Raw genomic sequence first — 16023 nt, 5'->3', positions numbered from 1 at the left:
CAAGCAGTTCCTCCCTTCTGAGCACATAAAAACCTCCAGATACAGTCAGACTCTAACAGACATTGGGATGACCTGCCTGTGGAAAGGAGCTACCCACTTAGGGTCTCCTGAGAGCTATTATGTCACTCAATGAAGCTCTTCTCTGCTTTGCTCACCCACCATTTGACTGTGTACCTAATTCTTCCTGGACATGGGACAAGAACTCAGGAACCACCTAATGGTGGGACTGAAACATCTGTAACACAAAGCAGCCTGAAACATGTTCCCTACTTGCCATATTGCAGGTGACAAGAAAGAGAGAAGAGCTGTAGCTCTTTGGGGAGCCCAGACCTAAGGTCTCCCCAACCAGGGACATGACACCCTCTTTGGAGCTCTGCAGTTCCTGACATCTCCAAGCTTCCAGGTGCCACCACATTCCCCTCATCCAGATATGGGTGACTGCAGCAGAAGCTGTGTGCAGTACGTCTGGTCCAGCTGCAGCTTAACACAGAACTGGTACCTGTGCTGGTGCCTGGAGCTGCCCACCTCTCTGCAACAGCCAACATGCCTGGCTGTGCACAGTGGCTGGACCTTGCACTCACTCTTCTACACATACCTCAGTGCTTCATGCCTAGCTTGATGTTGGCAGGTGTGGGATCCAGGCTGGTAGCAAGATCCAAGCGCAGCCTGCTGGGCCAAGTGGGTGGAATGAGCCCAGCAGGTGCAAGCAATAGTTAGGCAGAAAGTGCCACCACACACAGAGGGTTCTGGCTGGTGAAGTGACATCCCAAGGATCCCATGACACTAGGAAACTATAATAGTTTGTTATATAAAGGTAGCTAACATGATCACCTTAAATTCTATAAAGGAGGAATTTTCTCAATTATAAGCAGAATATAACAATTACCCACCATCACAGAAATTTTGTCACTGTTCTTTCAGGAACTGATAAATCAAATGATGCAGCAAGTGTAGTATATTAATGATTTGAGCAAGAAGTCTCTAACACTGATGATTTAATGGGCATATATAGCCTTTTTTATCCAAGATTTAGAGATGATGTGTTCCTGAGGAAAAGATCATTGGTTGGTGAGTAATTAACTAATGTTTACTGAGACATGGAAAAAGATGCAAATATATCTGTTAAAACTGTTTCAGCCTTCTAGAATATGAAAATTAAAATAAATAATATAGGTTTACATTTAATATGTAGATTACTAGTGAGAAAAAAGAAATTAGAAATCATCATGTTTACTTCACACACATATACACAATCAAAAACACATTATACACAACCTAAGTTTGAATGTTTCTGATAATTAAGAATAATACGAATTATCAATCATTTTTCTCATGTAGACTATCCGCTAGGTGGGAGGCAGCAAACATGAAAAATCTACAGGTAAACTTCAGAGATATTAGGGGCTTAGTTCCAGACAGTTGCAATACAGTGAACATTGCAATAAACTCAATCACACAAATGTTGTGGTTTCCCAGAATATATAAAAGTTATGTTTATAGTATTAGAGAGTCTATTAAGTGTGCAAATAACATGATATCTAAAAAATAATGTACACACCTCAATTGAAAACATTTATTGCAAAAACGCTAACAATTATCTGATCTTTAAGCCCCGTGGTAATCTTTTTGTTGCTGGAAGGTTTTTGCCTCCATATTGATGGCTGCTGACTAATCAGAATAGTGACTTCTAAAGACTGAGATGGCTGTGGCATTTTCTTAAACTAATGCAATAACATTTGACACATTGATTGACCCTTCCTTTTATGAAAGAGTCCTCCTTAGCATGCAATGGTGCCTGACAGCATTTTACCCATGGTAGAACATCTTTCAAAGTTGAAGTTCATTCTCTCAAACTCTGCTGCTGATTGATCAAGCATGTTTATGTAATATTCTAAATCCTTTGTCATCATCTCAACAATGTTCAGAGCATTTTCACCAGGAGCAAATTTTATCTCAGGAAACCACTTTCTTGTCCAATGCAGAAGAAGCGAATTCTCATCTATTCAAGTTTCATCATGAGATTGCAACAATTCAGTTACATCTTCAGGCTCCAATTCTAATTCTAGTTCTTTTGCTATTTTCACCACACCTGCAGTTGTTTCTTTAACTGAAGTTTTGAGCTCTTCAAAGTCATTCATAGGAATTGTAATAAATAAATCAACTTCTTCAAAACTCCCTTTAATGTTATTTTAACCTGCTTTCATAAGTCATGACTACTTCAAATATCTTCTAAAATGTTAAATACTTTACAGAAGGTTTTCAATTTACTCAGCCGATATCAATCACAGAAATTACAATTTAAGATAGCAATATCTTTAAAAATGTATTTCTTAAATAATAAAACTTGAAAGTCAAAATTATACCTTGATCCATGGGTTGCAGAATAGATGTAACGTTATCAGGCATGCAAATAACATTAATCTCCTTGTACATTTTGATCAGAGCTCTTGCATTAGCATGTGCCTTGTCATTGAGCAGTAAAATTTTGAAAGGAGTCTTTTTTTTCTGAGCAATAGATCTCAATACTGGGCTTAAAATAGTCAGTAAATCATGCTATAAACAGATCTGCTGTCATCTAGGCTTTGTCATTCTATTTATACAGCAGACACAAAGCAGATTTATCATAATTCTCAAGGGCTGTTAGACTTCCTAATAAATAAACATTGTCTTCAACTTAAAGTCACCAGTTGAATTACACACTAAAAAAAGAGTCAGCCTGTGCTTTAAAGCTTTCAAGCCAGGCATTGACTTCTTGTCTTTCGCTATTAAAGACTCAGGTGACATATTTTTTCAATAAAGGGCAATTTTGTCTACATTGAAAATCTGTGTTTTAGTGTGTTAATCTTCACCAATTATCTTGGCTAGATTGTTTGAATAATTTTCTGCAATGTCTACATCAGCATCTGCTGCTTTACTTTGCACTTTTTTGTTATAGTGATAGCCTCTTTTGCTAAGTTTCATGAGCCAATGTCTGCTAGCTTCCAACTTTTTGTCTGCAGCTTCCTCAACATATTTCAGGCTTCACATATTAAAAGGAGCTAGAGTCTTTCTCTGGATTAGGCTTTGGCTTAAGGAATGTTTGTGGCTGGTTTGATCTATCCAGATTAAATTTTCTTCACATCAACGATAATGCAGATTAACTTCATACCATTTGTGCATTCACTAGAGTGATACTTGTAATTTCTTTCAATAACTTTTTGTTTCTGTATTCATGACTAGGTTAACTGCTGCAAGAGGCCTAGATTTCAGCCTATCCCAGCTTTCAACATGCCTTCCTCACTTATCTTAATAATTTCCAGCTTTTGATTTAAAGTGAAAGATGTGGTACTCTCTCTTTCACTTGAATACTTAGAGCTTTGTAAGGTTATTAATTGGTTTAATTTTAACATTGTTGTTTCTCAGGAATAGGCCAGAGGAGAGGGAGAGAGACGGGAAAAAGTGGTTCATGGGGCACTCAGTAGACAAATAACATGTAACGAGTTTGACATCTTATATGGGCATAATTTGTGACACCCCCAAACAATTACAATAGTAATATGAAAAATAACTGATCACAGATTAACATAATGAATATAACAATGGTGAAAGAGATTAAAACTTTATGAAAATTAGCAAAATGTTTCACAAAGATATAAATTGATGGCTTGCTGTTGGAAAAATCATGTTAATAGGTTTGTTTGATTATAAGATTGCCACAAACCCTCAACTTATGAGAAAAAAAAACCAAATATCTGCAAAGCATAATAAAACAAAGTGCAATAAAATAAGGTATGCTTATGCTATGAAATATATTATAATGCATCATGTTTCTGGTGCAGGGTGATCAGAAAACCAGAGAACATAATTACCCCTCTATGGAGCAATCAGAAAAAGCTGTTGTGACAGATCACATACAGGGTAAGACAAAAGCTTTGGCAGGATCTAGGCAGAGTGTGGCTAAGAATTCACAGTGAGTAGAATGAGAAAAGGTCATGATATTTAGAAAGCATTCCAATAAGTATGAATTTTAGAGTAAATTGTGTGCCAGAGATTATTTGTAAAAATTGATTGAAATTGGAGACCTTATATAGCTTTGTATAGTATATATGGAGTTTTATTCTAATATACAGGAAAAATAACCAAGTATTTAAGAAAACCAGTCAAAATGTCGTGTTTTTTTGTTTGTTTATTTATTCTGTTTTAAGCAATCAACTCTTGCTGCCAAACACAGATTGACAAGTAAAGTCAAGAGCTCACATGTAGGAAAAATGATTAAAATGTATATTAGTAGGTTAAGTATGAGACGATAAGGGCTGGGGCTTGTCTTGATAATAGTAAATGTGAAGAACAGAGATTAAATTTGTGATTACTGACTACATCTGTGACTAGAAGAAATGCACAAAAGCAAAGGCACTGATGTGGTTTCTACATGAATGATCAAAACACAGATAATGATATTAGGTAAAGTATGATACCAAACATGAATGGCATGTTTGGAAAAAAAATATGAACAATTTGAAATTTGTGTTCCTTCAGAGCTTAATTTTTAAATAAGTCTTTTCCATATAAATAATTATAAATTTTTGGAGACTCATCTTTTTGGGCAATGTGATATAGTTTCAAGATATAGGTTAGACAAGAAATTATCTACTCAGATATCTATGCACCTGCCATTTTTCACATTACATATTCAATGCACAGTTTATAGCACTTATCTAATCCATTCGTTGATGATACATGTAAGAGTGCAAAAAACATTATGATATAGTCCCTGTGCTCAAGCAGCTCACATGTTTATATTTAAACAAGTTGACTAACATTTATGTTTATATTAAAGAAAGGGCTCCAGGCTGGGCAAGGTGGCATCAGGGTAACTGTGCATTGGGGAACGGAGAATGATCAGAACTTTCAGGGCCTACTGGACAATGGCTCTGAGCTGACATTGGTTACAGGGAACACAAAATGTCACTGCAGCCCTCCAGTTACAGTAGGGGCTTATGGAGGTCAGGGAATTAATGGAGTTTTAGCTCAGGTCCAAATTACAGGGGCTCTAATATGTCCCTGGACTCATCCAGTGGTCATTCCCCTAGTGTCAGAATGCATAATTGGAATGGACATACCTAGCAGCTGGTAGAATCCCCACATTGGCTCCTTGATCAGTAAGGTGAGGGCTCTTATGGTGGGAAAGACCAAATGGAAGCTGTCAGAACTGCTTCTACCTAGAAAAATAGTAAATCAAAAACAATACTGCATCCCTGGAGGGATTGCAAAGATTAGTGCCACCGTCAAGGATTTGCAAGATGCAGGGGTGGTGATTCCCGCCATAGCCTCCTTCAGGTCTCCTATTTGGCCTATGCAGAAAAGAGACAAAACAGACAAATCTTGAAGAATTACAGTAAATGATTGTGAACTTCACCAAGTTGTGGCTCCAATTGCAACTACTGTAACAAATGTGGTTTCATTGCTTGAGCAAATTTACACATCTCCTGGTACCTGATATTCATCCATTGATTCGGCAAATGCCTTTTTCTTCATTCCTGTGCATATGGTGCACCAGAAGCAATTTGCCTTCAGCTGGCAAGGCCAGCAACCTACCTTCACTGTCTTGCCTCAGGGGTATATCAACTCTGGCTTTGTGTCATAATCTTGGTTCCTGAGATCTTGATTGTTTTTCTCTTTCACAAGATATCACACTGGTCCATTACATTGATGACATTATACTGATTAGACTGACCCAGTGAGTGAGAAGTGGCAGCCACACTGGACTTATTGGTGAGACATTTGCATGTCAGCTTATAGGAAATGAAGCTGACTAAATCTCAGGGAGCTTCTACCTCAGTGAAATTTCTTAGGGTCTAGTTACATGAGGCCTGTCAAGATATTTTCTCTAAGGTTAGAATAAGTTGTTACATTTGGACCCTCCTTCAACCAAGATAGAGGCACGACACCTAGTGGGACTATTTGGATTTTTGAAGAAACACATTCCTCATTTGGGTGTGTTACTCCAGCCTATTTATTGTGTGACCTGAAAGGCTGCCAGTTTTGAATGGTGTCAAGAACAGGCAAGGGGCTCTGTGACAGGCCCAGGCTGCTGTCCAAGTTGATATGCCACTCAGGCCACATGACCCAGCAGATCCAATCATGATTGATGGGTCAGTGCCAGATGGTGATGTTGTTTGGAGCCTCTGGCAGGCCTCCATAGGGGAATCACATGGAAGCTTCTAGGATTTTGGAGTAAGGTCCTGCCATCTTCTGCAGTTAACTACTCTCCTTTTGAGAGACAGCTCATGGCCTGTTACTGGGTCTTGTTAGAAACTGAATGTTTGAATATGAGTCACCAAGTTACCATGCCGTCTGAACTACCTATTATGACCTGAGTGCTTTCTCACCTATCTAGCCATAAAGTTGGACGTGCACAGCAGTGCTCTATCATCAGATGGAAGTGGTATATATTTGACTGGGCTCGAGCAGCTTCTGACAGCACAAGTAAGTTACATAAGAAAGTAGCTCAAGTTCCCATAGGCCTCACCCCTGTTACCCTGCTTTCTCTCTCCCAGCCAGCACCCACGGCCTTGTGGGGAGTTCCCTATGAGCAGTTGACAGAAGAGACCTGGTTTACAGACAGTTCAGCATGGTATGGAGGTGTGATGATTAATACTGAGTGTCAAATTGATTGGATTGAAGAGGGCAAACTATTGTTCCTGGGTGTGTCTGTGAGGGTGTTGTCAAAGGACATTAACATTCGAGTGATTGGATTGGGAGAGGCAGATCCACCCTCAGTCTGGGTGGGTACCATCCTAGCTAGCACAACTAAGAAAAAAGCAGGCAGAGGAACGTGGAAAGACTAGACTGGCCTGAGTCTTCTGGCCTCTATCTTTCTCCCGTGCTGGGTGCTTCCTGCCCATAAACATCAGACTCCAAGTTGTTCAGCTTTTGGACTTTTGAACCTACACTAGTGGTTTGTCAGGTGCTCTTGGGCCTTTGGCCACAGACCGAAAGCTGCACTGTCCGCTTCCCCACTTTTGAGGTTTGGTTATGCAGACTGGCTTCCTTGCTCCTCAGCTCGCAGACAGCCTGTTGTGGGACTTCACCTTATGATTATGTGAGTCAATACTCCCTAATAAACTCTTTTTCATATATGCATATATCCTATTAGTCCTGTTCCTCTAGGGAATCCTGATTAATTCAGCAGACACCACCCAAAAGTGGACAGCTGCACCACTACAGCCCCTTTCTAGCACACCCATAAATAACACTGAGCAATGCACCTGGTTGTGCACTTTGCTTGGAAGGAGAAATGACCAAATGCTTGATTATATACTGATTCATGGGCTATATAGCCAATGATTTGGCTGGCTGGTCAAGGACTTAGAAGAAGCATGATTGAAATATTTTTGACAAATAAATCTGAAAAAGAACTATGTAGATTGACCTCTCTGAGTGGTCAAACACTGTGACTGTATTTCTGTTTTATGTGAATACTCATGAAAAGGTAACCTCCATAGACTTTTAATAGTCAAGTGGTTAGGATGACCTACTCTGTGGACACCACTCAGCCTTCTTCTCCATCCACTCCTGTCATTGCCCAGTGAGCTCATGAACACAGTAGCCATTGTGGCAGGAATGGAGGTTATGCATTCAGCAATAGGGACTTCTACTCACCAAGGTTGACTTTACTACAGCTACGACTGAACGTTCCATCTGCCAGCAGCAGAGAAAAACATGGAGCCCTTGATGTGGCACCATTACTCAGGGTAATCAGCTAGCTACTTGCTGACAGGTTGATTACACTGGACTTTTTCTTTTTTTCTCATGGAAAGGGCAGCTGTTTGTCCTCACTAAAATACACACTTCCTGCAGATATGAATTTGCCAATCCTGCACTCAATGTTTTTGCCAAGACTATCATTTGTGGACTCACAGGATACCTTGTCCACTGTCGTCATATTCCACACAGCATTGCCTCTGGCCAAGGCACTCACTTCACAGGTAAAGAAGTGCAGCAGTGGGCTCATGCTCATGGAATTCGCTGGTCTTGCAATGTTCTCTGAGGCATGGCATCATCCTGAGCCAGCTGGCTTGTTGAATGGTAGAATGACCTTTTGAAGTCACAATTACATCACCAACAAGGTGACAATACTTTGCAGGGCTGGGACAAAATTTTCCAGAAGCCTCTGTATACTCTGAATCGCTGTCCAATATATTCTACTGTTTATCCCATAGCCGAGGTTCATAGGTCCAGGAATCAAGCAGTGGAAGTGGAAGTAGCACCACTCACCATTACCTCTAAAATAAATTTTGCTTCCTGTTCTCAAAACATTTTGTTCTACTGGCCTAGAGTCCTTTAATAATCAAGTGGTTAGGATGACCCATTGCGTGGACACCCCTCAGCCACCTTCTCCATCTGCTTCTGTCACTCCCGTCAGGGAGGGAGGAATGCTGCCACAAGTAGACACAACAATTACTTTATTAAACTGGAAGTTAAGATTGTGACCTGGCCACTTTGGGCTCCTCCTTTCTTTAAGCCAACAGACTACGAAAGGAGTTATCATGTTGGCTGGAGTGATTGACCTGGATTACTAAAATGAAGTTAGACTACAACTCCATAATGGATGTAAGGAACAGTATTTCTGGAATACAGGAGATTCCTTAGGGCATCTCTTACTATTACCTTGCCCTTTGGTTAAGATCAGTGGGAAACTACAACAACTAAATTCAGGGGGGACTACAAATGTGTCAGACCCTTCAAAGGGTTGGAATAGCCCACCAACTAAAAAATGATGACCAGCTGATTTGCTTGCTGAAGGCAAAGGGAATACAGAATGAGTAGTAGAAGGTAGTTATTAACGCCAGCTACAACCTCATAAACAGTTACAGAAACAACTGTAATTGACATGAGCATTTTCTCCTTATTTTATTAAGAATACGTTTGTGCATGTATATACTTGTACTAAGAAAATATCTTCATTTTATTTCCTTTTTTCTTTATCATGTAACATAAATTTATTTACTTCATATTAACATTTAAGTGTTTTTAACAACGTAATAGCATTTTGGTTAAGGATTAATGTACTTCCAGTTGTAGAAAGAATAGCTATATTATGTTAGATGTAAATATAATCTTATTATTTTCTGTATTTGGTGATTAATACGGTTTGAGGAGATGTGTATTAGTGCCATGTTGACAAGGGATGGACTTGTGACAGTAAATATTAGGTGCTAACTTGATTAGATCGAGGCATGCATAGATAGCTGGTAAAGAACTGTTTCTGGGTTTGTCTGTGAGGTTATTGCCAGAGGAGATTGAAATTTGAGTCAGTAGACCAGGAATGGAAGACTCGCCCTCAATGTGGGTGAGCACCATCAAATTAGCTCCCAGCATGGCTAGACAATAGCAGAAGGAAGAAAGTGGAATAAGCTGTCTTGCTGTGTCTTCTGGCTGTTATCTTTCTCTCATGCTAGATGCTTCCACCTATTCCTCCTGCCTTTGGACATGAGACTCCAGGTTTTTTGGCCTTTGGACTCTTGAACTTAACACTAGTGTTTTGAAAGCTGCACTCTCAGGCTTCCCTGTATTTAAGGCTTTTGGTCTCAGACTGAGCCACTACTAGCTTCTTTCTTTCTTCCCCAGCTTGCAGTTGCCCTATCATGGGACTTCACCTTGTGATTGTGTGAACCAATTATTTTTAATAAACACCCTTATATATACATATATCTGTTGCAGGAATTCAGGGACCCCAAACAGAGGGACCGGCTGAAGCCATGGCAGAAGAACATGGATTGTGAAGATTTCGTGGACATTTATTTGTTCCCAAAATTAACACTTTTACAATGTCTTATGCCTGTGTTTACTGCAATCTCTAAACATAAATTGTGAAGATTTCATGGACACTTATCACTTCCCCAATCAATACCCTTGTGATTTCCTAGGCCTGTCTTTACTTTAATCTCTTAATCCTGTCAGCTGAGGAGGATGTATGTCACCTCAGGACCCTGTGATAATTGCGTTAACTGCACAAATTGTAGAGCATGTGTGTTTGAACAACATGAAATTTGGGCACCTTGAAAAAAGAACAGGATAATAGCAATGTTTAGGGAACAAGAGAGATAACCTTGAACTCTGACCGCCGGTGAGCTGGGCGGAACAGAGCCATATTTCTCTTCTTTCAAAAGCAAATGGGAGAAATGTCACTGAATTCTTTTTCTCAGCAAGGAACATCCCAGAGAAAGAGAATTCACCCCTGAAGATGGGTCTATAAATGGCCCCCTTTGGTGTGGCCATCTTCTTTTGTGGAAACTGTAGGGATGAAGTAAACCCCAGTCTCCCATAGCGCTCCCAGGCTTATTAGGAAGAGGAAATTCCTACCTAATAAATTTTGGTCAGACCAGTTGCTCTCAAAACCCTGTCTCCTGATAAGATGTTATCAATGACTATGGTGCCCGAAACTTCATTAGCAATTTTAATTTAGCCCTGGTCCTGTGGTCCTGTGATCTTGCCCTGCCTCCATTTGCCTTGTGATATTCTATTACCTTGTGAAGTATGTGATCTTTGTGACCCACACTCTATTCATACACTCCCTCTCCTTTTGAAAGTCCCTAATAAAAACTTGCTGGTTTTGTGGCTTGTAGGGCTTCACGGAACCTACTGACATGTACTGTCTCCCCTAGATGCCCAGCTTTAAAATTTCTCTCTTTTGTACTCTGTCCCTTTATTTCTCAAACCGGCCAATGCTTAGGAAAAATAGAAAAGAAACTATGTGACTATCAGGGCAGGTTCCCAGATATATATCCTATTAGTTCTGTCCCTCTGGAAAACCCTAATACAACCATTATCATGGAGAGTACCAAAATAACTCATATGTCTATAAGTTGTCCCTGGTACATTTGTATGGTAAAGCCTTCTCATTGATTCAATAATAATGAGGGAGTTTTTCTTACACTCATATAGGAGAGGAGTCCATATTTAGTATGAAGTAAAAAATTAGGTGGGTCTTTTTATTATCTCTACTTGGTTATGGTAAAGAAACTGTGATACTGGAATCTTTTTTGAATTCTTTGTATGTAGTATATGAATAAATTTGGTTTAATTAATTGTATATTTATTTAATAGGATATTATAGTATAAAAATGAACAAACTACAGTGATATGCAAAAATGTAGATAAATTAGACATCATTGAAGGAGTTAGACATAGGATATTTTTAAATTACTTGATTACCTTATTTACACAGATGCAAAGACATACAGATTTCAATCATTAGCCAGAGATGGGAGAAAGAATCAGGAGTCACATCTCTGCCATTTAAGTAACAGGTAGACATTTATCAGCCAAATGCTTATCTCCAAAGCAAGATATAAAGACTTCCACTTTCTGGTTTCTTTGTATTGGCATTTATCATTCCACAGTCTGTGTAAATATTTCATTTACTTTTCCAACAACTAACTGGTAGGAACAACAGTTACAACCAGAAAAACACATAGAATAGAATGTAGTTAGAAAGATAAAAAGTTAAGGTGCTAGAGCTTTTAAAACTTAGTGTTAAGTTTTAACAAGGAACCTCAAGATTTTCACTCAAGGGGGTATGATATTATATTCATATTTTGAGGATAAGATGAGAGAAAAGATTATGTGAAAACCATTTATTTTCTTTACTTTCATGAATATTTGGTTCTTATAACTGGAGGCGGAAATCTAAAATAATGTTACTGTTTTGTAGGGCTCCTACACATTTACTATTTTCCACCACCATGTGAGAATAGCTGTATATGGAAAAAGAGGAGTACAGTCCTTTTTGGAGAAAGTGAAATTTGGAATGATTCACAAAACTTTGACACACTCATAGTAAACAAAAGAGGAGGTGACTGCAGAGTAAAGAAGAGAAGCAGAGTACACAAGAAAGTTGTGAATTTTTTAGTAGTGCTTTCAGGTGGAATGTAATGACAGATAAGATGAATAATACATTTCTTAATATAGGTAAGAGCATAGGTAGTACCAAGCTTGAATTTAAAACACTAGCACCTGCATAGAACTTGAAGAAAACATGAAACACATAAGAATCTTCCTTATCTTTAGATGGAATCAAACTGCTTACTTCTAACCTAAATGCTACAATCTTACCTACAAATATAATCATCCTTTTCTACTCTTCCTCTTCCATTAAATGAATTTCTATGCTGAGTTTCACTTCTATTAATGCCAGTCTTCTGGAGATCCTCACCTTATCTAGTACCCCACCTTCCTTTTTTCTGTATCCATAACTTCCCTTCCATCATAACTCTTTCCCATTTAAAATCAGAGATAGATAATTTATTTTCAAATAGTATTGACCCTGGGCTCCATCAGTTTATGGTAAATTGTTCCCCAATAACTACCAACGAGCATAGCATTGTAAAATTATATGATCTACTTGTCACTGTTCTCTTATTGGTAAAATGTGTCTAAAACTAATATGATTTTTTATAATGTTTAAGAATTTATTGAGTTAATACATTACACTTAGAATAACATCAAGCATTTTACATAAAACAATATTACAACATACTAGATCTTGATCTTGATGCCACATCTTGATGCTATGTCTTCAGGCTGTTATTGCTTTTGATGGCTTACCTTTAAGTTTCATGGATCTTAGAGCCATTCAAGTTTCATGTTATTCCTTTTATTTTCCATTCACAACTTACTTTTATGGGAGGTGTCTATGCATTTCATCTTCTTTCCTTACTTTCTATTTTGTAACTCATTTTCTATTGCTACCATTTCATTGAAATTGCAAACATGCCAGAATCAGTAAAAAAAGTCTTCAAGTCAGATTTCAAAAAAATTTTCAGTCATTTTATTGACACAATCTAGAATTCAATATTATTTTACTCTACTAAAATTCTTATTTTATGACTCACCATAGCTTCACAGTTTTCTCAGATTTTTTACTTCTTCTCTCTTCTTTATCAGATATGACAGCCTGTTTCTACCTAGTAAATGTGTGTTTTTATTTATTCATTAGTTCAGTCAATATGTCTCAAATTTGTTATTTGTGCCCAGATCATCACCAAGTACAAAGAATGTGGAGACAAATGAGATCAGTCCCTACCTTTTGCTATCTTTATTTTATTGATTGATGCATATCTAAATAAAAAAGTGACAAGATAAACAGAGTAGTTAAATTTGGGAAGAAAATTATGGGAATTATATAAACATATTTTGAATGCCTATGTTTCAATGGCTTTAAAGGAAGTTATTGCAAAAATTATTTTATTTCAGTACTTTCAAGTTGTAGCCTATAATTTAAAGTTCAGCTCAGATGCTTCTCAGGTATAACCAGTGTATGGTAATTTTTGTTCTTGATTCTTTTCATGCTCAAGATCACATCAATGAATTCAGAAAGCCTTTAAATTTGGTGAGTGTAGGTTATTTGCCCAGATGTGTCATCTAATAAAGTATATTATGAACACATTGTAAAATGACATATAGAGATTGATAGAAAATATTTTTTATCATATAAATACTGGGACTTCTCATGTTTAAGACTGATTTTATTTAGACTACCTGGACTCTAGAAGACTTAAAGGTCAATATTTAATTATAGGCTGGTTATCAGAGACTGGGAAAGCTCACAAGGTTTCAAATGGCTCAAATCTTATCTGACTCTGAGGTTGTTCTCATCCTTAATTGATACACAGATGCTTTTTATGAAAAATAAGAACACTGGTTATCTGTTTTATGCAGCAGTATTCATGACTCTTCAAATTATCACTGTTTGCAATATGTTTTAACATGTTTATTGTGGGCAAGTTTTGTGAGCTCAAATTTGAAATTTGCTTGTTATAATGCTGATCAAAGATCCACAAAGAATGAGTGTTTCTAAGTTGGAAAATACATAGATAAAAAAGAAAAGATTAGTTTAGGGCTTTGAATTTTTAACTCATGAAAGAATAAAAAAAAAAAACCCTCTGTGGAAGGAAGTCGTAAGTAATGCCTAATATCATGTAGCCAAATTGAAATCATGACTATCAGGCCCAAAATCTAATTGTAGTGGTGAATCACAATGACTGTTCAATGTGCAAGCTCATATATGTCCCTAATTTGCCTAATATTACATCAGGAAACTGAGTAGAAATGAAGGGGACTCTGAGATTTAGAGAGGAATATTTCAGCAGATACAGACAACTTAGAAACTTGTACTTCTAAAACTCCTTGAACTTCTTTTATGGGCTAAAAGATACCCTCCTTCTCTATCTGAAAACACTAATTTTGTGTTGTGTAAGACTTTGTAATAATTTAGCATGGAATAGTGTTCTAGCAAGGGAAACTACGGTTTCCAGAAGATCCAACTCTACCACTTCTCAATGCTTCACTTCAAGAAGAGAATTGCAAAGTCCACCCACATATACAACAACATGAGGCACAATTTCATCACTTTGATGGACTGAACTAGAGGCTCATTTTTCATGTTAAGGAAAAACTATGAAAAGTAATATTTTATCAGGCCAAATGTTTATAAAGATACATTTATCCACTACTTTGAAGTTAATGTGTTGTCCAAATACTTAATTATGTCATTATCAGGCATTGGGTTGGATAATTAAAGCCTGGATTTAACATGGCTTATAGTAAATAAAGTTGAAATTTGATAACATTTTTGATATTCTGTATGAAAATAACCTATAGGCTGAGGGAAATGGGAATGTTAGAGGAGATGTATTATGTGCAGTATGCTCAGAATACATTTCACCATCTCAGTGACATTAAAAAAATGCATTCTTGCTAAGCATATCAATATCCTTGAAAATCTCTGTTGTGTTTTTACTCTGTAGGATAGAGATGAAAGTGAAAGATGCTGCAACAAAATTGGGATCCATAATTTCTGTGGAAATAATAGACATCCATAATGGTAGAGGCTGGTTAGTTCATATTAACTACAAAATACTTGATTTGGAAAAGTACCAAATCCAGCCACAGGATGGAAATTGTAGAGTGTTTCAATTTACGGGTAACAATGGCATTGCCTAATTGCTCACATTACTTTTTGGAATAAAAGAATAAAATGTATGAACAGCCTACTATGATATTGCTTAATCTTTTATGAGTATATTAAGTAGATATCCTATGTGTAGACACACACATAACTTACATATCTTATATGGGTATTGAACATGTGTGTGTGTGATTAGATAGACAGATAGATGATAGATAGATGGATAGATAAATAGATAGATTAGATAGATACATATATACATACATACACAGATACATAGATAGATACACAGATACATAGATAGATGATTAGGTTGCCTATAGACACCTTTTGACATTCATCTTATAACTCAGAAATTCCAACTTCGCGTCCTATGTCAGTAGTAGATACCAAAGTTAAATAAACCTTTAACAAAATCTAGTAAGAGAATCTCAGGATTTTGGAGCTAAACTATCACCTATTTTCCTGAAATGTCTTCTCCGTTAGAAAAACAGTCCCTGATTTACTGCCAAGTTCTGGTGGATACTTACTATTAATATTTGTCCATGGGCACCAAGAACCTGTGCTACCTGAGATGGCCATTCTGTTGTGACAACAACAAAAATATAACTGAACATTAACAGCAATATTCTACTGTTAATGAATGTACAATTATAAGAAAAGGACTGAGAAATTTCAGAAAAACAAGTAAATCACTTTAGCAAATGGATGAGGCTCTCACGGAACTGAACAATGTTTTTAAACCAATCTCACTAAACCTGCCTAGAGATTCATAGGGTAATTTCTAATTTAAAAAACACAACACAGGGTTACAGTCCCACTCAGGAGTGTCTCTTAAAAAAATATTTAAACAGGCCACGTGCAGTGGCTAACGCCTGTAATCCCAGCACTTCAGGAGGCCGAGGCAGGTGGATCATGAGCTCAGGAGATCGAGACCATCCTAGCTAACACGGTGAAACCCCATCTTTGCTAAAAATACAAAAATTAGCTGGGTGTGGTGGCAGGCACCTGTAGTCCCAGCTTCTGGGGAGGCTGAGGCAGGAGAATGGCATGAACCCAGGAGGTGGAGCTTG

The 16023-nt window shown here is 37.6% G+C and overlaps 1 protein-coding gene across 1 annotated transcript in view; it reads right to left on the bottom strand.

Annotated features, from left to right (window-relative positions):
• Positions 1-4737, bottom strand: part of LOC129491740 (UDP-glucuronosyltransferase 2B19) — a 50655-nt gene extending 45918 nt beyond the window's left edge. Inside the window, exon 1 of the mRNA XM_055296247.2 lies at positions 4689-4737. Coding sequence (XP_055152222.1) covers positions 4689-4737 — 49 coding nt within the window. The remainder of the gene's footprint in view (positions 1-4688) is intronic.
• Between the last annotated feature and the right edge of the window lie 11286 nt (positions 4738-16023).

This window comes from Symphalangus syndactylus, chromosome 10 (genome assembly GCF_028878055.3).
Source record: "Symphalangus syndactylus isolate Jambi chromosome 10, NHGRI_mSymSyn1-v2.1_pri, whole genome shotgun sequence".
Lineage (NCBI taxonomy): Eukaryota > Metazoa > Chordata > Mammalia > Primates > Hylobatidae > Symphalangus > Symphalangus syndactylus.
The sequence above is the reverse complement of the archived record's forward strand: the minus strand, read 5'-3'. Positions and strand labels throughout refer to the sequence as shown.